The 23,158-nt window shown below is 53.3% G+C and overlaps 2 protein-coding genes and 1 long non-coding RNA gene across 9 annotated transcripts in view; 1 reads left to right on the top strand and 2 right to left on the bottom strand.

The window, feature by feature from the left end:
* Positions 1-11,186: 11,186 nt before the first annotated feature.
* Positions 11,187-19,041, bottom strand: RINL (Ras and Rab interactor like). Its single transcript, XM_049621321.1, has 12 exons — positions 18,850-19,041; positions 17,017-17,282; positions 16,657-16,816; positions 15,215-15,317; positions 14,877-14,949; positions 14,728-14,792; positions 14,321-14,470; positions 13,810-14,229; positions 13,144-13,437; positions 12,753-12,884; positions 12,435-12,604; positions 11,187-12,352 (listed from the first exon to the last, which is right to left on the bottom strand). The coding sequence occupies exons 2-12, from the start codon at positions 17,064-17,066 to the stop codon at positions 12,293-12,295; spliced, it is 1,677 nt and encodes a 558-aa protein (XP_049477278.1). The 5' UTR covers positions 17,067-17,282; positions 18,850-19,041; the 3' UTR covers positions 11,187-12,292.
* LOC125915482 (uncharacterized) overlaps positions 14,423-23,158 on the top strand; it is an 11,011-nt gene continuing 2,275 nt past the window's right edge. Inside the window, exons 1-3 of one of the 2 annotated variants that reach the window (XR_007455677.1) lie at positions 14,423-14,509; positions 15,111-15,236; positions 15,791-16,665. This is a non-coding gene — a long non-coding RNA (uncharacterized LOC125915482). Of the gene's footprint in view, positions 14,510-15,110; positions 15,237-15,790; positions 16,666-23,158 lie in introns of those variants that run through there. The other variant, XR_007455678.1, reaches the window with a different exon arrangement.
* The window catches only part of SIRT2 (sirtuin 2), a 17,693-nt gene continuing 13,747 nt past the window's right edge, over positions 19,213-23,158 (bottom strand). For 5 of the 6 annotated variants that reach the window (XM_049621324.1, XM_049621325.1, XM_049621326.1 and 2 more), the window contains 7 exons: positions 22,289-22,348; positions 21,955-22,010; positions 21,689-21,765; positions 21,547-21,598; positions 20,279-20,349; positions 20,090-20,156; positions 19,213-19,970 (listed from right to left, as the gene is read on the bottom strand). In XM_049621324.1, the coding sequence (XP_049477281.1) occupies positions 19,812-19,970; positions 20,090-20,156; positions 20,279-20,349; positions 21,547-21,598; positions 21,689-21,765; positions 21,955-22,010; positions 22,289-22,348 (542 nt within the window). In that variant the 3' untranslated portion in view covers positions 19,213-19,811. Of the gene's footprint in view, positions 19,971-20,089; positions 20,157-20,278; positions 20,350-21,546; positions 21,599-21,684; positions 21,766-21,954; positions 22,011-22,288; positions 22,349-23,158 lie in introns of those variants that run through there. The other variant, XM_049621329.1, reaches the window with a different exon arrangement.

Genomic DNA, 23,158 nt, shown 5'->3' with positions numbered 1-23,158 from the left:
CTCTGCCCCTCTCTTATTAGCGTTCCGTCTCTCTCTCAAAAAAATTAAAATGGGCATTAAAAAAATAAAAACAAAATAACGTCCTCCTGCCCAACCGAGGGAACAAAGATGGCCGCCAAACAATGGTACCAGTGGAAAGACATGACCACCTGGCCTTGAGGAGAGGGAGGCGGGCGGTTTTAGGAACTTGACCTGGTTGTACATACCCTACGCGTTGGGCAGGAGAGGCAGCACTGTCAGGAGTGAAGAGATGGACGGGGGGCTGGGTGGGCCAGACCAGGACCCCCACCTTCTCTCAAGGGGGCGTGCTCCATTCCGGGTATAACACATTTCCACAGGTCGCGCTTGCAGCAGGTTGGTGGGACCCAGTGGAGATTGAGGGGATTCCCCCCCTCATTCAGGGATTCGAACGAACCTCCCCATCCCGGGGGATGTCTCATCGCAAGTTCCAGTAGAGAACGCAGAGAACGCCTCTTTCCGGTGTGATAGGGTTTGGTGTTCTCAGCAGCCAAGCATGTCGACCTACAGTGAGAATTGGGACAATGGCTGTTTCCCATGACTTCCATGCCTTTGTGGTGTTGGATGTCTCAGCAGGGGTGTCTAGTCTGGCATATGAGGCAACAAGTCCTACTGGTTGGTCATTCAAATGTATTAACGCCTGGGGACAGTATTTAGTTCACCCAGCCAGGGTGGTTTTACCTGTTAGTAATTTAATCTGCTGTGTTTTTTTTAATGTTTATTTATTTTTGAGAGAGAGAGAGAGAGAGAGAGAGAGAGAGAGCACGAGTAGAGGAGGGGCAGAGAGAGAGGGAGACACAGAAGCCAAAAGCAGGCTTCAGGCTCTGAGCTGTCAGCACAGAGTCCGACTTGGGGCTCGAACCCACGAAGTCAGATGCTTAACCGACTGAGCCACCCGACTGTCACCCTGTGACATACATTTTTTAAAATTATGACTGATAACACTATACCAGGACCTATCAGAGTTTTAGGAATTTCATACAAATACAAAGAGAGTTTAGCATCACTTCCTATCTGCACTGTTTCCCATGTAATTTATTTTTATTTTTTAAGGTTTTATTTTTAAGTAATCTCTACACCCACAACCCTGAGGTCAAGAGTCACATGCCCTACAGACTGAGCCAAACAGGCGCCCCTCCCATGTAATTTAAAACATAAAAAGAAACCTAATTAGTTTAATATCTCTCTTTTATATGGAGACAGAACACACCTTTTGAGATGTTCCAGGGACCATCTGGAAAATCCCAGAGTTAGTTCAAGGTTAACAAGACTTGGATTTAGATATGTTTTGGGGGAAGTTTGTCAAAAATATCAAAAGGTTCTAAAGCACGTGATTAAAGAGGATCATAGGTCACTGTGAAACGATCCTTAGTTATTCATTTAACCAGAGTGACAATGAGAGTAAGTTACATAATTGTAAAAACACTTAGTTCTTTTAATAGAGAAGAATCCGTTTTCTTAAGTCATCAAAGACCTGAAAAAGACAGCAAGAGGCACCGGAGATTATTTTGATAAGACTTGGAATCTGTTTTCCAGGCAGATTACCTAGGTAAAACAAAACAAAACAAAACAAAACAAAACTTTCATAATCCCGTCGAGAACAGAGCACCGGTCCAAGAAAACTGTCCCTTTAGCAGAGAGAAAATTACATTTTGCTTTTACGTAAGCACACCATTGATACTGAAGCTTATTTTTCTTTAAGCCAATTAAATAGAGCTCTTTTACAAATTAATTTTGGCACCACCCGTGGCCAAAAGGAAACCCGTGGAGGGAGGAAAACCACATTTACATAGCATACATCTATAGATGTGCATAAACGTGTAGACAGAGACCCCATTCTGTCTACCATTCCAGAACCTCAGCCCTTGACGAGTAATCTTCTGGAGGCTGTGGACTAGCGAGGGAGCTTCTGTGGCCGCCTGTATTTTATTTATTTATTTTTCAAGATTTTATTTTTATCTAAAAAAAATTTTTTTTTTTACATTTATTTATTTTTGAGAGACAGAGAGAGACAGAGCACAAGTTGGGGAGGGGCAGAGAGAGGAGACACAGAATCCAAAGCAGGCTCCAGGGTCTGAACTGTCAGCACAGAGCCCGACTCAGGGCTCGAACTCACAACCCATGAGATCATGACCTGAGCCAAAGTCACTCAACGGACTGAGCCACCCATGTGCCCCTTAAAGATTTTATTTTTAGATCATCTCTACACCCAAGGTGGGGCTTGAACCTATAACCCAGAGAGCAAGAGTCGTGTGCCCCACCAACCAAGCCAGCCAGGCACCCCCCAGCGGACTGTGTTTTAAAAAGCCTTTTCCCTGGGGCGCCTGGGTGGCGCAGTCGGTTGGGCGTCCGACTTCAGCCAGGTCACGATCTCGCACTCCGTGAGTTCGAGCCCCGCGTCAGGCTCTGGGCTGATGGCTCAGAGCCTGGAGCCTGTTTCCGATTCTGTGTCTCCCTCTCTCTCTGCCCCTCCCCCGTTCATGCTCTGTCTCTCTCTGTCCCAAAAATAAATAAATGTTGAAAAAAAAATTTAAAAAAATAAAAAAAGTAAAAAAAAATAAAAAGCCTTTTCCCCCACTTTTCCCCTCAGTCTTACGCAATTCTGGGCAGTGCTTACATGGCAAAGGCATGATAAGATTTACATCCTCAAGGGACAGGGAAAGAATTGCGAGTTTTCTCCTAGTAGTTTTGGGACACATTTCTCTATTATCAGCAGTCTAGGGGAATCACTATTTAACATTTTCCTTTGTTTTAAGGCTCCAACGGTATGGGGCACGGGGTCCATCTCATTGTCAGGCGCCACAACATCCTCCCCTTTACTCTCGTCACTTTCCCAGGGATGGTAGCTCTTAAAAATTTTTTTTTAATGTTTATTCATTTTTGAGACAGAGAGAGAGAGAGAAAGAGAGGAGCGGGGAAAGGGCAGAGAGAGAGGGAGACACAGAATCCAAAGCAGGCTCCAGGCTCCGAGCTGTCAGCACAGAGCCCCATGCGGGGCTCAAACCCACGAACTGTGAGATCATGACCTGAGCTGAGGTCGGACACTTAACTGACCGAGCCACCCAGGCGCCCTGGGATTGTGCCTCTTAGCGTCCTAATCAGGTTTTGCACAAGTGCTCAGATCTTAATCCGGGGCGGCTTGCGCCCTCCTAGCTTTGCCCAGCGGCAGGCTACTTAGAATTCTAAGTCTGCAACTTATTATTACTTTGTTTTCCTACCGTGCTGTGAGCCCCGAAGCCAGCAGAGTCATGGACAACCGCCTTCCTAACTTCAGCTCTTCCGACTTTCTAACCCAAGCTTCAGCCTCTGGTGCGCACTGCCCAGAGTAGCGGCCGGTCCACTGCGGCAGCTCCGTGCGCTGTGTGATATGGGCAACAAAGGCAAAAGAAAAAGAAATTAAATGTCCTTGCAATTTACAGTCCATTGACAAGTCCTTGAGACGGGCAGGGTGACCTTCCTCTAGGGTCTCAGCTGCCTCTATGAAGTTGATACTTCGCTAAGGGCAAAAGGCGATTTTAGCCCAGTACCCCCCTCCCGTCCCCCCCACCCCCAAATCCTGTAAAGCTACTTTAACACATAAAAATTCCTGGGGCGCCTGGGTGGCTCAGTCGGTTGAGCGTCCGACTTCAGCTCAGGTCACGATCTCGCACTCCGTGAGTTCGAGCCCCGCGTCCGTCTCTGGGCTGATGGCTCAGAGCCTGGAGCCTGCTTCTGATTCTGTGTCTCCCTCTCTCTCTGCCCCTCCCCCGTTCATGCTCTGTCTCTCTCTGTCTCAAAAATAAATAAATGTTAAAAAAAAAAATTCCTTTGGAAACTTCCCTTATCTCACCCCGTCCCAAGCTTAGGGCCCACTGATACACATCTGAAGGGTCATATGACTCAGGTTTTATTAAACAGTGATAAATGACCTTTTCCTAACAACAGCTAGCCCCCTCAAGGTCCTGGAAACCTCACTTCCAAAATTCCTTAGAGACATACCCTGTCCCTAACCTCCTCCCAACCCGAAGGTATGTTATCAGTCACCAGTCACAAACCCGGTGCAGCTCTTTCTGCCCAGGGGTCCAGTCCCTGTGCTTTTTTTTTTTTTTTTTTTAATTTTTATTTATTTTTGAGAGAGAGAGAAATAGAGAGAGATCGTGAGTGGGGAAGGGGCAGAGAGAGACAGAGACATAGAATCCCAAGCAGGCTCCAGGCTCTGAGCTATCAGCACAGAGCCCAACACGGGGCTTGAACTCAGGAGCTGTGAGATCATGACCTGAGCCGAAGGTGAACACTCAACCAACCGAGCCACCCAGGTGCCCCAAAGTCCCCGTACCTTAATAAAACCACCTTTCTGCACTGATGACGTCTTTTTTTTTTTTTTTTTTAATGTTTATTTATTTTTGAGAGACACAGAGTGTGAGTGGGGAAGGGGCAGAGAGAGAGGGAGACACAGAATCCGAAGCAGGCTCCAGGCTCCGAGCTGTCAGCACAGAGCCCCATGCAGGGCTCAAACTCACAAACCTTGAGATCATGACCTGAGCCGGAGCCGGACGCTCGACCGACTGAGCCACGCAGGCGCCCCTCGTTAATTGTTGGTTTGCGAACTGGCCCCGTACACAGAGGACAAGGGGAGACCAAAGAAAGAGGCGGACCAGTCCAGATGGGTAGGTGGCAGGTTTCATAAGCAAGGGAACTCACTTACAAGGCTTGTCTTGGGCGCCACAAGAGGAGTGGGTCTCCCCACCCACCCACCAGCATCTTAAACTGGACTCAGTCACGTATACCATCCACATGGTTTCAACAACACCTTACTCTGTCAAGGCTATGTCCTTGGAACAGCTCCCACTGCAGGAACAGCGGACAGAAGTACATTCCGTGGGGGGTGGGGGGTGGTGGGGAGGGAGGGAGGAGCCTCTGATTGGCTGAGTCCAGATCATGGGTCAACCAGCGGTCGTGTCCTCTTGATGACATCCTGGAACAGGCCTGCAAGCCACGAAGCATTAGCCACGATCATGTTGGGGCAGCCAGAGAATCTATAGGCAGAGCACAGGATGTTCCTCAACGGGGCGTAATGCGGTGGGTGGCTCATTGTGATTTTGATTTGCATTCCCCGAAAGATTGGCGAGAAAGAGCATTTCCTCGTGTGCCTATTAGCCATTCGGGTATCTTCTTCGGATAAATATCTATTTAAGTCCTTTGCCCGTTCTTAAATGGAGTGTCTGTTGCTGACTTTTAGGGATCCTGTGTATATTCTGGATATTAACCCCGTGTGATTTGCAAATATCTTCTCCCATACAATGGGCTGCCTTTTCACTCTGTTGATTGTTTCTTTGGACGCACAGATGTTTCTAATATTACATTCTTTGTTTTGTTTTAATTTCTTTTTTTGTTTTTAAGTAATCTCTACCCCCAGTGTGGGGTTCGAACTCACCACCCCGGGATCCGGAGCTGCATGCTTCCCCGGACTGAGCCAGCCAGGCGCCCCACGCTTTTCACTTTGCTGTCGTCCAGTTTTGTTTTTCTTTTGTTGCCTGGTCTTTTGGTGTCATATTCAAGAAATCATTGCCAAATCCTTTGTCATGAAGCTTTCCCCCTATTTTGTTCTTCTCAGGGTCTTCTAGTTTGAGTTCTTACATTTAGGTCTTTGGTTCATTTTAGGTTCATTTTTGTTTGTGGTGTTAGCTAAGGGTCCTCCTTCACACCTTCTCATGGGAAAAGGCTGTTCTTTTCCCATCAAATGAGCTGGGCACCCTTGTCAAAAATCGTTTGACCTTATATGCAAGGGTGTATTTTTAGAATTTGTGCTTTTAACAAGTTGCTGCCAGAGAACCGCTGATATGCATATATACTATCAGATTAAAAGTAAAACAGGAAGGGAGGTTATACTTTTTGAGAAGTCACAGACAAGGTGACCCCTGAACAAAACTTTGCCAGAAGCAAGAGAGTCAGAGGCTCGCATCTGGGGAAGATGTTCCAGGCAGAGAAGAAAGCCGCGCAAAGGTCCTGGGGTGGGTGCGTGCCTGGCAGGTGCGGGGAACAGCGAGGAGGCCTATTGCAAGGAGTTACGTTTTCCTCCCAGGTTAAAATTTCCTCCCACCATGGTCAGACGCGGGCTCCAGTTAGAGATCAAAAAATAAAAAATTAAAAAAAATAAAAAGCTGTGTCTCTCACAAACCTAAATTTTGGCCTGAGAGGTGAACCTGTGATTTATTTTTAAAATTTCCTTCTGGCTGCCATGTGGGTGGGAATCGGAGGGGATCCTCGGGACTAGGAGCCCGGAGACCGTGGAGGCTGGGCTAGACCAGGATGGGCGGCCATGGAAGGGGAGGATGGGGTGCACGGGAGGGAGAGAGGGAGGTGTCCAGGATGAGGATCCGGGTTCTAGTCTAGGGACTGGGGGATCATGAGGGCCCCCTGTAATGGGGACTAGAAGGAGGAGCTGTTTTGGGGGAGATGCTGTGGCCGGTTTGGGACATCGTGGGAGTGGAACCCCAAGAAAAGGCATCCAGCCCCAAGCCCAGAGCTCCAGAATGAACCAGACGTGGGGTGTGCCTCCACAGCCCTCCAGCAGGGGTACCCCAAACATCCACCACTTGCGTTTCACGTTCGCAAACGCTGCCACGTATCCACGCATCACCCACGGACTTAGTTACCGGGTAATTTTCTTGAAATCAGTTCAGATTTTTTTTTTGTTGTTGTTAATTCAACACATTTATTTAAACGGGAAATGTCAGGGGCGCCTGGCGGGCTCAGTTGGGACAACATGTGACTCTTGATCTCAGGGTTGTGAGTTTGAGCCCCGCGTTGGGTGTGGAGGTTACTTAAAAATAAGATTTAGAAAAATAAATAAAATAAAATAATAAGCAGGAAATGCAGGAAATGTCATTTAAATCTAGGAGGTGCAAAGCCAGTATCAACTGTCATAAATAGAATATGGCAGCACAAATACCCCAGTGACTCAGCAAGGACCAAGAAGAGGTACCGAAAGCATTGGGTGAAGGGCTGCTGGGGACAGGTTCTTCACAGGGTCTCAAAGTATCACCCACAGGTGACATCATTCAAAGGGGGGGAGATCTGGCAGTCACTTCCTGTTGTGGGCAGAATTATGACCCCCCCATTCGTATTTTTTTTTTTAATTTTTTAAGTTTATTTATTTTGAGAGAGAGAGAGAGGGAGCACAAGTGAGGGAAGGACAGAGAGAGAGGGAGAGAGAGAGACAGAATCCCAAGCAGGCTCTGCACGGCCAGCGCAGAGCCGGATGCGGGGCTCCAACTCACAAGCCATGAGATCGTGACCTGAGCCGAGATCCAGCATCGGATGCTTAACTGATGGAGCCACCAAGGCGCCCAGGAAATTCCTATGTTGGAGTCCAAACCCTCAGTTCCTCAGAATGTGACTGTGTTTGGAGCAAGGATCTGCAGAGAGCTAATTAAGTTAAAATGAAGTCACACGGGTGGCCATAATGCGCTATGAATGGTGTCCTTATAAGAAGACACAGGGGCGCCTGGGTGGCGCAGTCGGTTAAGCGTCCGACTTCAGCCAGGTCACGATCTCGCGGTCCGTGAGTTCGAGCCCCGCGTCGGGCTCTGGGCTGATGGCTCGGAGCCTGGAGCCTGTTTCCGATTCTGTGTCTCCCTCTCTCTCTGCCCCTCCCCCGTTCATGCTCTGTCTCTCTCTGTCCCAAAAATAAATAAAAAACGTTGAAAAAAAAATTAAAAAAAAAAAAAGAAGACACGGACAGGGCGCCTGGGTTGCTCAGTCAGTTAATCGTCCTACTTCGGCTCAGGTCATGACTCACAGTTTGTGAGTTCGAGCCCCGCGTCGGACTCTGTGCTGACAGCTCGGAGCCTGGAGCCTGCTTCGGATTCTGTGTCTCCCTCTCTCCGTCCCCCGCCCCCCTCCACTCATGTCTCTCCCTCTCTCTCTCAAAAATAAACATTAAAAATTAAAAAAAAAAAAAAAGAAGAGACTGGGAACTAATGTAACATTGTGTATCAATGTAATAAACAAGTAAATGTTTTAAAAAGGAGAAGAGATCAGGACACAGACACACGCAAAGGGAAAGCCGTGCATGTGAAGACGAAGGGAGAAAATGGCCATCCACAAGCCACAGGGAGAAGCCTCAGAGGAAACCAAACCTGCCAAGGCCCTGATCTTGGACTTCCAGCCTCGAGAATCTTTAACCACCCCATCCGTGGTTTGCTACTATGTCACCTTGATCAAACCAATATTCTCCTAACTCCCCAATATTCTCCTAACTCCCCAATATTCTCCTAACTCCATGGGCACAGTTAGCACCACTGATCAGGGGGCCCCTGACGGGCTGTACTGAGAGGGACACAGTGTCCCCCCACAGAGTACGCTTCTCTGAACTGCGGGACTGGCATCTAATAAGGACCAGAAAAATCCAGAAGGTGGGATGGCCCCCAACACATAGTCACCCAGAATACAAAGAACTTCTACAGCTCAACAACAACAAAAACCCAAATAACCCAATTTAAAACTAGGCAAAGGGTTTGAATAGATATTTCTCCAAAGACGATGTACGGATGGCCAGCAAACATATGAAAAGATGCTCAGCATCACTAATGCAAATCAGAACTACAATGAGACACCCCTTCATGCTCATTACGATGGCTACTCTACAAAAGAAACAAAAGTGATCATGGAAAGTAGATGTCGGGAAGCATGTGGAGGAATCAGAACTCTTGTGTTTTGGGGACGCCTGGGTGGCTCAGTCAGCTGAGCGTCTGACGCTTGATTTCAGCTCAGGTTGTCATCCCAGGGTTATGGGATCGAGCCCGGCATGTGGCTCCATGCTGAGCACAGAGGCTGCCTGGGATTTTCTCTCCTCTCTCTCTCCCTCTGCCCCTCCCCTGCTCCCTCGCTCTCTCAAAAATAAAAATCGGTCACACGACAACGTGAATACAGTTAACGCTACGGAACGGCACACCTAAAAAACACTTTAGAGGGTAAATCTTGTATGATTTTTACTACAGTGATAAGAAATATATACACACGTACATAAGCGCATAATAAATAAACACAATACAATTCTCAGTGTCCTGCTTGCCCTGGAGGTTCTGGAAAAAGGAGATGGTCCCCTCACATCTCTTGGGTCTCTTGGGATGCAGCTACCCCACTGAGTTGTGTCTGAATCGTAAGATCAGAGGCCACATCCTGTAGCTCATCACCCCCCACCCCCCATCCCTGCTTCCTGCCCCACTCCCCAGTGTAGCCATTTTAAGCTTTCTGGCTTTTAAAAACAATTGCAAAGAACTCCTCCCTGGCACGCTTTTTTTTTTTTTTTTTTTTTTACTTGATGTCTAAAATTACAGAATTTTGATTATGCAATGCAAAATGTGAAACGTAGAAATTTAATGGCAATACGTCTCTTCATGAAATGGACTGAGAGGGATTTGCCTATTTTTCTAGTTAATTCCTGTTATCAGTAGATGCATGTCCTTTGTCGCTAGAACAGGACTGGTCTGGATATTCATTCTACTCCCTTTTTTTCTCTCTTTAAAAAAATTATTTATTTAGAGAGAGAAAAAGCACGAGTCGGGGAGGAGCAGAGAGAGAGGGAGAGGGAGAGGGAGAGAGAGAGAGAGAGAGAGAGAGAATCCCAAGCAGGCTCTACCCCGTTGGGGCTCGAACCCACAAACCATGAGATCATGCCTTGAGCTGAAGTCGGAGGCTTAATGGACTGAGCTACTCAGGCGCCCCAATTTTTCTCTTTTATACGAAGTGCTGAGTCACTGGTAGGTTTCCCGCAGCTGCTGTAAGAAATGACTACAAACTCCGTAGCTGACGACAACAGAAATTTCTTCTCCTACAGTTCCGGAGGCCAGGAGTCTGGAATCAGTATCCCCAGATTGAAATCAAGGTGTTGACAGGGCCTCACTCCTTCTGGAGGCGCTAAGAGAGAATCAGTGGGCGCCTCTCCCGGCATCTGTGGCTGACGCCTTTCCTGGGCTTGTGACCGCCCACCCTCCACCCTTCAAGGCCACGTCTTCAAATCTCCCTCTGCCTCTCATAGGGACACGTGGGATTGCATTTGGAGCACTCCCCCAGACAATCCAGAATAGCCTTCCCATTTTAAGATCCTTGACTTAAAACATCTGCATGGGGGCACCCGGGTGGCTCAGTCAGTTAAGCGTCTGACTTCAGCTCAGGTCACAATCTCACCGTCTGTGAGTTCGAGCCCCTGCGTTCAGCTCTGTGCTGACAGCTCAGAGCCTGGAGCCTGCTTCGGATTCTGTGTCTCCCTCTCTCTGCCCCTCTCCCCCTCATGCTCTGTCTCTCTTTCTCGCTCGACAATAAATAAGCATTAAAAATAATTTTTAAAAAATCTGCAAAGACCCTGTTCCAAATAGGTACCACTCATGGATTCCAGAGGTTAGGACATGGGTATCTTTTGGGGAGTCATTTGCAGTGTACCACAGAAACTCTGTCATCGAATCATTCAGCAAGTATTTACTGCACACCTACTGTGTGCCAGGCATTTGTCTAGGCACGGAGAATACAGCTGTGAACAAGACAGAGATCCCTAGCCTCCCCCAGGCAGTCTAAGGCCACACTGTCCAAAATGGTAGCTCTAAGCCCCGTGTGGCCATTGAGCACTTGAAACGTGACTGGTCCCAACGGAGATGTGCTGAAATGTAAAATACACACCGGGGGGCACCTGGTTGGCTCAGGCCACGATCGCATGGTCGTGAGATCGAACCCCACCTCAGACTCTATGGTGGGAGGGCGTGGAACCTGCTTGAGAGTCTTTCCCTCTCCCTCTGCCCCTCTGCTTGCACACTCTCTCTCCTTCAAAAACCAAAGAAAGAAAAAAAAGAAAAACATGAAAAAAGTACACACTGAGTTTGAATATTTAGCACACACACAAAAAGAATGTTAAATAGCGCGATGAGTTTTGGATATATTTTTTTAAGAGTTTTTTTATTCAAAAAAAATTTTTTAATGTTTATTTTTTAGAGAGAGACAGAGCGTGAGCAGGGAAAGGGCAGAGAGAGAGGGAGACACGGAATCTGAAGCAGGCTCCAGGCGCTGAGCTGTCAGCACAGAGCCTGACTCGGGGCTCAAACTCATGGACGGTGAGATCGTGACCTGAGCCAAAGGTGGACGTTTAACCGACTGAGTCACCCAGGCATCCCGATATATTATTTTAATTTTTAAGTAATCTCTACACCTAACGTGGGGCTCGAGCCCACAACCCTGAGATCAAGAGTCACACGCTCCTCTGACTGAGCCAGCCAGGAGCCCCTAATTTTTGGATATTGATCACATGTTACGAGTGAGAACCTTTGGGATACACTGAGTTAAATCCAATAGGTTATTAAAGTTAATTTCACTTGAGTTTTTACTTTTCTGTAATGTAGCTACTAGAATATTTAGAATTGCTTATCTAGCTTGCATTGTATTTCTCTTGGATGGTGCTGTGCTGTTCTAAGGGACGGGAGCCTAGGGACAATTAACACAATAAATATGTACATTTCATGGTATGTTAGGAAGTGATCATTTCTATGGAAAAAAAATAAAGATCGGGGTAAGAGAGTATATCAGCTTCCTGTTGCTGCTGTAACAAATTACCACAAATGTAGTGGCTCAAAAAACCACAAATGTATTATCTTGCAGTTCTAAAGGTCAGAAGTCCAAAACGGGTCTTAGGGCCTAAATCAAAGGCCGAATTCTTTCTGGAGGTTCCAGGGGGAAATCCATTCCCCGTCTTTTTCAGCTTCTAGACAAGTCTTTGGCTCCTGGCCACATCACTCTGACCTCTGCTTACAAAATCACATCTCCTTCTCTGACTCTGAGCCTCCCACCTCCCTCCTAAGAGGACTCCTGTGATGTTACCGGTCCACCAGGATGATCCAGAATAATCTCCCCATGTCAAGATCATTCATTTGGTCACATATGTCAGGTCCCTTTGACCATGTAAGGTAACATATTCACGGATTTGGGGGATCAGGAGGTGGATGTCTTGGGGGGGGGCATTATTCTGCCTGCCGCAGGGAGGGTCAAGCCAGAGGAGGTACAGTTTTACACAGGGTGTCTGGGAGAGCCTCCCCGAGAAGGTGACAGCCACCTAAAGACCCGAAGGAACGGAGGGACGGAGCGATATAAATACTAGAGAATGGAGTAGTCAATGCAAAGGCCCAGAGGTGGGTCTGTTCCGGGGAACCTCGCCGCCTCCTGGCACCTAAACCAACAGGGGTCAGAAGTCGGTGCTGTCCTGGCGCCTCCGGAATCTTGCCTGAGGAACAGGAGGATGTGGGACCCCTTATCATAGTCCGTCTCTGGGCACAGTGTCTCTTGCCCACGGCTCCTCAAAGGGCAGTTGGACCTGTGGGGAGAGGCAGGAGCCTGGGTCAGAAGGGCAGTGGGTCCAGCGGTCCCCTCCACCCGCAGTCCGGAGGGGCGATCACCTGGGCTCCGCGGTCCTGTCTGTCCTGTCTGTGCAGTGTTCGCCGGCTGTGCCACTGGCGCAGGGAGGCGCGGGCCTCAGAGCTGAGGCCCTGGGGAGCGCGGCCCACATCGGGCTGGTAGTGAGCAATGTGGTGCAGCGCCCCAAACCACGTGGTCAGGTAGTACCCGGCTAGGGGCAGAAAGGGGTGGTCAGCGCAGCTCTGGGGCTACGCTGGTGGCCCGAGGTCCCCCTGCAGTTTAACCCTTGCTGCAGGGGGAGGCTGTTTGGCCCCAGGGCGCCCCCTGTGGGGTCCCGGCGTTCCGGGGTGGGGGCTCACCTTCTCCCCGCAGCTCGTCCGGATCCAAGAGCTCCATAAGAAACTCCACGTCCAGCTGCGTCTCCCCAATGTGCGGACTCCAGATCAGTTCTTCCGTCAGCGCGGGCAGGAAGGCGTCGGCCCCCAGGGGCTCTGGCGGAGCAGGACGGGCTCCGAGGTGGATGGCGGGCGTGCAGACCCCACCGTCCGATCCCCAGAACACGAGGGCGGGCTGCCCTTCCACCTCGCTGGGCCGGCAAACGCCTCTCGGTGGATCCCCAGGCCCGCGTAGGCGGCCCCTGCTAGAGCGGGTCACCCTCTCCCCTCGACGGGCACACTGGCGCCTCCCACCGCGCCTCCCCGATCCTCCAGCCACCGCACATCCGGGTAGACGCGGGTAAACCTTCTTTACCTTGGTCCTTGCCCTGAGCCAGGCCCGCGTAAACGTCACTGCACACCTCCAGCAGCAGCGCCACCTTGCGGCGTGGGGCGCAGGCGGCGTGGAGGTGCTCCAGGCGCGCGTGGATGCGGCTCCGCAGGGCGGGGGCGGGGCCCCGCCCCTCAGGCCCCGCCCCCGCCCGCAGGGCTGTCTGTCGCTGCCGCAGTCGCCGCAGCTCCCGGGCTCGCAGCGTCCGGAGTCGCGTCCACAGGGCGGGCTTCAGGGGCTCCAGCACCGCCCGGCACAGGGCGGCCTCCAACGCGACGCCTGTGAGGGGTTGAGGTCGGTGAGCGAAGGGCCGCCAGGCTGACCCACGTCCACCCTCTCGCTCCACTTGACCGTACCCTCCGCGCCCCGCCCCCCCCAGCCCTCCCTGGCTGCTGGACGCCCACAAGTGTAGACATGGGTGGGAACACGTGTGCAAGGGGGAGCCTGGGTGTGTGGAGTATGGCTGTCGCCCACGTGAGAGATGTTCCCGTAGGGAGGGAAAAGCACGTGAGTGGAAAAGCACACAGGTGCACACGGATGGAGAGAAAGACGTTGGGTGTGAAACACACACGTAGGGCCCGGAGATGGCAAACGAGAACCCGAGTGCGTCGGGGCATTGGCCATAAATTCCCTCCCAGTCCTCCTTATTACCAAGATCCTCCTCCTTCTGGGGGACCCCAGGCCCCCGGCTCCCAAAGACAGCCCTGACGTCGGGGTCCTTTGACAATTGATCCTGGAGGTCGGTAAGGAGGTGCCGCACATCCTGAAGCAGCTCTGTGGCTGGGTCCCCGGGGCTGTGGGGGCCTCCAGCATTTGAGGTGAGGCGGGCTCGAAGGCCCTGGAACTGCCTGCCCACGTAGTTGCTCCGGGCCCTGGCCAGAGCCTGGATGTGATGGGTGAGAACATCGTCAGGTCCTTTCTCTTCATCTTTGTAGCTGTCCTTGTCCTCGTCCTCGTCCTCCTTCTCTTTCTCCTCCACCAGGCTGGCTAGGGTTGGCCCAGGATGGTATCCTTCTGGGCTGAGCGGGCCTTCGACCCAGGAGACCCGGTGAGGGGCAGGGTTCCTGGGGGCTGGATGTGAGGAGAGGGTCGGGTCCCGCAGAACAGCGGCAATAGCTCCCTCACCCTCCAAGGGCCCAGGGCCCTGCCCCACCCAGCTAACCTGAACTGTGTCTTTCTGCAGTCCCTGAAGGTGTCTCTGCGGTGATCTGCTCCAAACCCCACCCTCCGTGGGTCTCCAGGTACAGCTTGTTCACCACCGAGAGCACCTTCTCCGAGATGTCGAGTTGGACGCCGCCGGTCTGTGGAAGACCTGGGAGCCAGCACAACCGAGGTGTCCCAGATGTCCCAGGTGCCAGCCCTGGTTCCTTCAGGGTACCAGGAGAATTAATTCCCAGCCTCATTACTGAAGGAGCTGAGGCTTCGTCCCTGGTCCCTTGTCACTCAGGCCCAGGAGTCGAGCCTCCCACAGCTCTCTCAGACCCCCATTCTATCTTCCCTCAAACATAGAAGTCTGGTTCCTGAAGTGCCATCCTTCTGGACCAAGGAGCCTAGGAGGTGGCCTCTCACCTGTTTGTTGGTCTCCTGGCCTTAGAGTGGGAGGGGGCAAGAGCAGTGTTCTGGGCAAAACATCCCTGAGAAAAGATAATGGGGAGCTGCAGTGGGTGGGATGCCTTAGAGATGGATCCCCCTTAGCCCTTTTGACGGGTAACCTGTACCTGCTGGCTGATAGGAAAGCCAGGAGATGGGGCAGGTCCGGCATACAGAGGTTAGAGTATTCCAGAGAAACACCTGAGGGTTGGGGGCAACAAAGGGCAAGGAAGAAAAGTTGAAGGGTGGCAGCCTCATCTTCCCTGGGACTCTCTCTTCCTCAGTTCTGCAGTCCCCCAACAGCCCTTCAAAACAGGGAAATTTCTGCCCCTTGAAGTCCCCATCTTTTCCTGTGTCTTTAGGCTTGCATCCCACTTATGCCACCAAATAGGATTTGGGAGATTATTTTGGAAGCAAAGCTCACCAAATTTGCTGTGGACTGGAAACTCAGGAGTAGGCTCCTTACCTCCAGGAAGCTTCTGGATCTGGTAGGTGCAGACTTCTCCTGGTGAAGCTCCTGTCCTCAACACCAGGACCTGGCTGGAGTTGTGTCCTGTGACCAGGAAACTCTGGTTCGGGGGTGGGGGTGGAGGCAAAGGTCATCTTGGAGAGGATTTGTGCAGATGTCTGTTACTTTTGCCTGCCCAGCATCCCATTTCCCTTATGTTGGGTTCCACACCCAAATTTCCTTTAGAGAAACCCACTTCCTCCCTTAGTGCCCGTGGGTGGGACTAACTCTGTCCAAGCCCTAGGGGTGGTCTGTGACCTGACCTAGCCAATAGGATGACAGTGCTTTCTAACCACTGTAATTGGTTCAGAGATGGGCATGTGAATCAGGCCCAGCCAATGGAAATCTTCCACGAGGTTTTTGCTGGAGCTCTTTGGCACAAGGACTCTTTTCACACTGGGATTGCTAAGCTTGTGAGATGTGGCCCTGAGCTGGGGACAGCCATCTCTGCCACCACAAGGAGGGAGCCCCCTCGAGAAGGAAGCTGTGTAGACCCTAGTTGCCTTATCCTAATCCGTTCCCTATCCCTTGCAGAACTGCAGGGTTGTGAGGGCCTCATCTGCCCAGCCGTAGAAGATGGATAATGACGTAGGTGGTGTTTCTCACCTCGGGTTTTATAACTCCCAGGGGAGCTTTAAACAATGTATTGCTACCCGGGCCCCCTTCCATATGTTTTGAATCAATTGTGAAGGCTTTTGGTTTTCCTGTTTCTTTTAACCGGCGCTCGGCGCTCGGCGCTTCCTTTCTCGTCTTCCTCCTGCCTGGAGCTCACACATGTGCTTGGACCCGGGGCAGCCACTGGGCTTCCATGGAGGAAGTCCAAGAGAATTGCAAAAGCTGGCCTTGATGTCACTCGAGCTGTTAAACTAGAGCCTGCAGCTGCCTTTCTGGTACAAAGAGCAGTGCCTATTTGCCTAAGCTACTGTGTGGATCGAGTGTTTGTTCCTTGAAACCCCAAACGGTCGGCTTTCCTCACAGTTTAAAGCAAAGCCAAGGGGCGCCTGGGTGGCTCAGTTGGTTGAGCGGCCGACTTCGGCTCGGGTCACAATCTCACGGTTTGTGAGTTCGAGCCCGCGTCGGCCTCTGGGCTGATGGCTCTCTCTGCCCCTCCTCCACTCATGCTCTCTCTCTGTCTCAGAAATAAGTAAGCATTAAAAAAAAAATTTTAAGCAAAGCCAAGACATGGGATGAAGAGAACTTTATAAGTCGTCTAATGCTCAGGATCCAGACATGGCTGAAATTCCCTTTCTTCCGGGGTTTTCAGCCCACTTACTTTTCAGTAAGTGGCCTTTTTTGGTTTTCCCGGTTTGTGCTGTTTGTCACCAGCAAGCGGCGGAGTCCTGACTGACCCACGGTGTCATGGGGAGGGTCAGAGAGGGTCCCCGGCTGTGAGTACTCACCCCCGGTGGCCACAGCTCAAGAAGGGCTCCCGCATCCTGAGTAGCCAGCTCTGGGATCTGCCACACCCCCCGTGTCCTCTGCAGGCGAAGGAGTGGCTCTGGGGTCCCAAGGACCCCTAAGGGGGCCTCACCTGCTCCATTCACCTGTGGTGGAACCATCCTGGGACATGCAGGGTCCAGGAGACCAGAGGTTAGAGGTGGGCAGTTGGACACTAAGGTGGGGTCCAAGGTGCAGGAAGGGGCAGCCCAGGGGCGAGATGAGATTCAGGGTCCTATGGGGGGGTGTGGGCATTGGATGGCTGGAAGGGCCTTCTGAATCCGGGGGCAGGAGTTGGAGACCCCAGCCCCCGCAGCTCTCACCTCTCCCCATCGATGAGGCCTGCAGAGGCCTTGTCCTCCGGCTGGGCCATCCTCAGGATGCGGGAGGCCAGCAAGCCATGGTCTGGCCTCTGGCAGGGAGGAAGGTAAAGTTCAAGGCTGCTCCAATCCAGGGGTAATATTCACGATATAGCAGAGACCCTGACCGATCAGAATGGGCCCAAGGCCCCTCGCTGTGCCGGGTGTCAGTTCTTCAGCGGCTGGCTGGTGGGGAGATGTGGGGATCCCAGAAGGAAGGCCCGTGTGTCCTGGTGGGGAGGGGACAAGGGGAGGACCCAAACCGACAGCTATTTACCAAGTGGTACAGAAACACTTCAGATTTTGACAACCGGTGCTGCCATAATACAGACGCGGACCAGTTGAGTAACAAGCCCGTGTCTGGACAAGTGCTCTGCCCATGGTAGGCACTCTGTAAACGTGCCATCATGTTACAGACGTCCTCTCTTCCTCCCTTCCCAGACCACAGAAGGCCTCTCGGATATTCCCGCCCCCACCAACATTTTACTGTGAAAGTTTTCAAACGTTCAGAAAAAAGGAGAGAATTTTACAGGGAACATCCATACATTCACTACCTAGATTTTATTGTAACCACTTTGCTTTTTGCTTTGTAACACATCTGTGCCCTCTATCCACTGGACCTCAACTCTTAATTTTTAAAAAAGGTTTTTTCTGGGCGCCTGGGTGGCTCAGCTGGTTAAGCGTCCAACTTCGGCTCGGGTCATGATCTCATGGTCCATGGGTTCGAGCCCCGCATGGGGCTCTGTGCTGACAACTCAGAGCCCGGAGCCTGCTTCGGATTCTGTGTCTCTCTGTATCTCTGCCCCTCCCCCACGCATGCTCGGTCTCTCTCCATCTCTGAAAAATGAATAAATGTTTAAAAAAAATTTTTTTTAAAGATTTTTTAAGTGGGCTCCATGCCCAACATGGGGTTTGAACTCACAGCCCTGAGATCAAGAGTCGTATGCTCTATGGCTGGGCCAGCCAGGTGCCCCTATCAGGCTTCAACTCTTTTTTTTTTTTTTCTAATTTTTTTTTAATGTTTTATTTTATTTTTGAGACAGAGAGAGACAGAGCATGAACGGGGAATGGGCAGAGAGAGAGGGAAACGTAGAATCCGAAGCAGGCTCCAGGCTCTGAGCTGTCAGCACAGAGCCCGACGCGGGCTCAAACTCACGGACTGTGAGGTCACGACCTGAGCCGAAGTCGGACGCTCAGCCGACAGCCACCCAGGAGCCCCTGGGCCTCAACTCTTAAAGCCAATACACAATCCTAGCTACAGTGGGTTATGACTCAAGGTGGGCATTTTTGAATATTTTCCCTGCGGCAGTCCCAGGAGTGAGACATCTGCGGCCATTCATCTGTGCACCCAACAAACACTTAAGAAGTACAGGCCCAGACTGGGGTGCCAGCCCCGGGGGGAAGGTGATAGACAGGATGGGCCCCTGCTCTCAGGGTCTTCCATTCTTGCTTGGGGTGGTATAGGAGGCGGGTAATAAATAGCCTGCTGACCAGAAACCCAGGGTTTGGGGAAGGGTGGGGACAGTGAGCAGGTGCTCAGTCCAGGGGAGAGCAGGCAGGAGGGGTAGGGGCAGGGAGGCAGATGCTCGCCTGAGTCCCACAGAGGAGAAGACGTGGAGGAGGAGGAGGAGGAGGAGGAGGAGGACGGAGAGGGGGAGGGGGAGGAGGAGGGGGAGGGGGAGGAAGGGGAGGAGGCCGGTGGCGCTGGCCAGGGCGGCATAGGGGCAGCAACCTGATACCGAAGGGAGGCAGTGGGGGGTGACAACGGCCAGCTGCTCGGTCCCTGGGGACCCCTACCTGTTCTTCGAGGGGAGGCCTGGAGTAGCAGGAAGTGAAAGTGTTCCTCACAGAGAGAGGAAGCTGAGCGGGTGGGGGAAGAGGCGGGGCTGGGGGGGGTATCTGAAACCAACCTTCCCCTCTTTTGGGGGCTCAGACCTTAGGTGACTAGGCTTTGGAGGAAGGGACTCTGGCCGTCTGGGGGCCCACGGGGAAGAGCCACGGGGCTGTCACAGGCCCCGGAGGGCTGTCACAGGCCCCGGAGTCCCGTCAACACCCTCTGCTGTTTCTCGTAAGAGCCTGCAGGTGTTCTAGTCTCCATGCCACCCGCCCTCCGGCTGCTTCCCCGTGTGCCCGCAGAAAGGAACTGGGAGGCTGGAGAGCTGATCGTTAGTTGTTTTTGTTTTTAATTTGTCTCCAATAAGCAACATTATCTGCCCCTCCCCGCATGGGAAGTGGGTCCCAAGGGAAGGGGACCGGCACCCGCTTCGGGCGTCGGAGGCACAGACCAGGGAGGCCTTCAGGCCCAGCTCCCCCCACTGAGTGGGAGTGATGTTTGAGGGGCCCGCCCAGGGTAGGTTGGACTGGCCCTACTTGGCCACAGGCCCCGAGGAGCAGTGGAGGGCATGGGGAGCCCTGGGAGCCCTGGGAGCCCTGGGGCCCGGGGCGGAATAGTTAGGAGTTTAGAGGCGGCCCTGGCCCGGGGAGCAGTTAGAGATGAGGGGACGTTGACCCTCGGCCCTGCGGGTGGTTAGAGACCGCGGGCTGTTACAGTCGGGCTGCCCAGGCCTCGGCCCCTGGGAGGTGTTAGAGATCTGCCAGGGTCAGGGGGCTGGGAACCCAGTTTTGAGAGGAAGTGGTTAAGAGACTGGGACGAGGTTCTGAGCTCCCCAGATGAGAGCCGCAAGTTAGAGGGGGCCAGGGCTGGCTGGGGCTCTGCTGTCCCAGATTTGCCGGGCATCCTTCCCCGGGGGACGTGGCTGTCACTGGGGTTTCTCTCCCTCCGAGGTTCTGGCCTCCTCCTTGTCAGGAGGTGGGGACTTCCTGGGCGAAGTTGAAGGGTTGGGGTTAGGGCTCCCCGACCCCGCCTGCTGGGCATCTATGCTGGCATGCTCCTTCCGGACGAGGTCCTCCAGCTCCTTCTGTGGGGGGCAAAGTTCACCGAGGTCAGAGGTCACCATGCATCCTGGGGTCAGAGAACCTGCGGGGCAGGGGACTAGGGACTGGGCTCAGGGTGGGCCGAGGTGGCCCAACTCCTTACCTTCCATCCAAGGAGGTCAGCAAGGGCCAGGCAGCCCTGGTCACAGTCACCCAGCCAGGCCACGTCCCTGTGAGTGGGACAGTCAGAGCTCCCAGGCTTGTCCCAGGCCCCTGCCCGCTCTTCCCAGTCCGTGTATCTTCACACCCTCCCTCTCACCTTGGCCCTGACCCTCACAGGCCCAGGACTCACCGGTAGGCCTTCTTGGAGTCGAAGTCCATGCCTCCTCCCAGGCCCATCATCATCCCCAGGAAAGGGTCAGTCTGTGGGGGGGGGGGGGGGGGGGGCGGAGCTCAGAGCACAGACCCTGGAGCCAGGTGGCCTGAGTTTGTTCCCTGCTCTGTGACTTTGTTCAAGTGACTTGGCCTCTCTGAACCTCAGTTTCCTTATCTGTAGAGTAGGGGCAACTACCAAACCACTCCTAGCCCTGGACCGTCGGCGGGTTAATACTTAGAAAGTACTTAGGGGGCGTCTGGCTGGCTCAGTCGGTAGAGCACGCCACTGTCTTTTATTTTTTGATGTTTATTTATTTTTGAAGGAGAGATAGAGCACAAGCAGGGGGGCGGCAGGGAGAGAGGGAGGCACAGAATCTGAAACAGGCTCCAGGCTCTGAGCTGTCAGCATAGAGCCGGACGTGGGGCTCAAACCCAGGAACCGTGAGATCATGACCTGAGCTGAAGTCGGACGCTTAACCGACTGAGCCACCCAGGCGCCCCTAGAGCACACGACTCTTAATCTCAGGGTCATGAGTTCAAGCCCCATGTTGGGTGTGGAGCCGGCTTAAGATAAAAATTTAAAAAAAATTTTTTTTCACATTTATTTACTTTTGAGAGACAGAGAAAGACAGAGTGTGAGTAGGGGAGGGGCAGAGAGAGGGAGACACAGAATCCAAAGCAGGCTCCGGGCTCCGAGCTGTCAGCACAGAGCCCGACGCAGGGCTCGAACTCACAAACCGTGAGATCATGACCTGAGCCGAAGTCGGACGCATAACTGACTGGGCCACCCAGGCGCCCCAAGATAAAATTTTTAAAGATAAAAATAAATACAAAAAGGAAAGTGCTTAGGACAGCATCTGGCACATGGCACGTTTGGCCTGTTGGAGGAAGCAGCCCTCCCCAGGGATGAGGGAGGGAGGCCACCTCAGGAAAAGAGCCAAAAGAGGGAGGGGGCACCTCCCGACCAACTCGCCCTGACTCTTCACTTGCAGGAGGCACAGAGCTCCTGTTCTGGCTCGGGTTGCTCTGAGTTGGGGTCTGTCACTTGGTTCAGAAGAGTCCCGAGCGACCCAGGGGCCTGTAGAATCTCCGAGTCGAGGTGGCCTGGCCTCTGACCCTCCGGGTTCCGGAATCCCTGGCCTGAGCTGAGGGGTCCCAGGTCTCCAGGAAGGCAGCGAAAGGGAAAGTGGGACCCGGGTGGGGAGGGGGAGGGGAGGGGGGGGGCTCCGATAAGAGCCAACTCACCTGCCCGGTCTTCTCCTTGTTGATGAGCAGGCGTGGGGTAGACAGGGGTGCCCTGGGGGGTGGCGAGCCGAGTGGTAAGGACCTGTCCCGGCTCCCCCCCTCCTCCCCAGAGGCCCCCCCGCGGTCCCCACTCCCAACCTACTTGCCGATGAGGGATGCAAAGGGCTGCACCTGCAGCGAGGTGCCCATGATGAGGAGAAGGTCCACCTTCAGGAAGTCCTACGAAGCGGGGGGGGGGGGGGGGGGGGGGGGGGGGGGCCTGAGGGCCCACCCGACTGAGGCTGCGCCGCCCCCCCCCGCTTCCCACCCGCAGCTAGTTGGGGAAGCCACCTGCCCCCGGGGAACGCCCGGCTGCCCCTGTTTCGGGGGAGTGGGGAGCGTGGGGCGGGCGGGGGATGGGGCACTTACTGACTGCATGCAGGAGAAGAACCTCGCCGGGAGGTTCTCACCGAAGAACACGATGTCTGAGGCAGAGTTGGATGGACACACAGACACAGACACAGAAAGAGAAGGTGAAATGGGAGGCAGAGACAGTCACATGGAGAGGGAGAGAGAGAGAGAGAGAGAGAGAGAGAGAGAGAGAACAGGCAGGAGCAGGAGGCAGACCCAAGGGCAGCGGGGGCAGGAGCTATGGAACCCCTTCTCCGTGGGGGCAGATTCAGGGCACTGGTCAGGGACAGAGGGTGGCCAGGGGTGGGGTGGACGGGGCTCGTGGTGGGGGCGGGGGGGGGGCCGGTCTCACCAGGCTTCACCACGCTGTGACATTTCTCACACTTGGGAGTCACCTCGGAGAAGATCTTCTCTGGGCGTGGGGAAGGGGAAGGGAGAGGACGACGTGAGCCACTCCGGGCCCCGGGGTGTGGGGCTGCAGCCTGCCCGCCTCCTTCGTGGTCAGCACACACGCCCCAGACCCTGGGGGGCCTCCGGGGTGTCTGCCCTGCTCCCCTCTTAGAGAGCCGCCCCCCCTCCCCCAACCCCAGGATTCCCGGGGTGTCTCCCGGCACCAGGCTACAGCTATTGAATTAAGAATAAACACAAGAACAGATGAACGAGCAGAAACCTGTCCTCAGAAGGGGCAAAGGATCCCTCCCACCCCCACCTGGGCGAAAAAGCTCTCCGGGTGGGTCTGGGAGGGGAGCCCTATTTTCTCCTGGGTGAGAGGCCTAGTGCATCCCAGGCCTGGTGCCAGAGAGGCAGGAATATGCAGATGACCCTGGGGTGGGCACACTTCCTTAGGCCCAGCTGCTTCCTGTCCCCTGGCTCTGTGACAGCCACCTCCACACACACACACACACACACACACACACACACACACACACCAGCCTTATGACAACCACGCTCCTTACTGCTTATTGATTAAGGACGCTGGGACGCGCTGGGACACGCTGTCACAGGCAATCCACAGAGCCCTAGCTGATTTGTCCCACTCTTGGTTCCTTCCTTCGACACGTATTGACAGAGCACTGTTTTACTGCCTGTCATTTTCTGAGGGATGTCGGCACTGACAGCAGGAGATTGTGCGGGCGGCGCGTGGGCCACTGCCGCCAGTGACACGGGACGGGGTCGCGTGCGTCCCCCCCCCCCCCCCCCCCCCCCCCCCCCCCCCCCCCCC

Source organism: Panthera uncia, assembly GCF_023721935.1.
Source record: "Panthera uncia isolate 11264 chromosome E2 unlocalized genomic scaffold, Puncia_PCG_1.0 HiC_scaffold_19, whole genome shotgun sequence".
Classification (NCBI taxonomy): Eukaryota; Metazoa; Chordata; class Mammalia; order Carnivora; family Felidae; genus Panthera; species Panthera uncia.
Note: the sequence above shows the minus strand (reverse complement) of the source record. Positions and strands in the feature narration are given on the sequence as shown.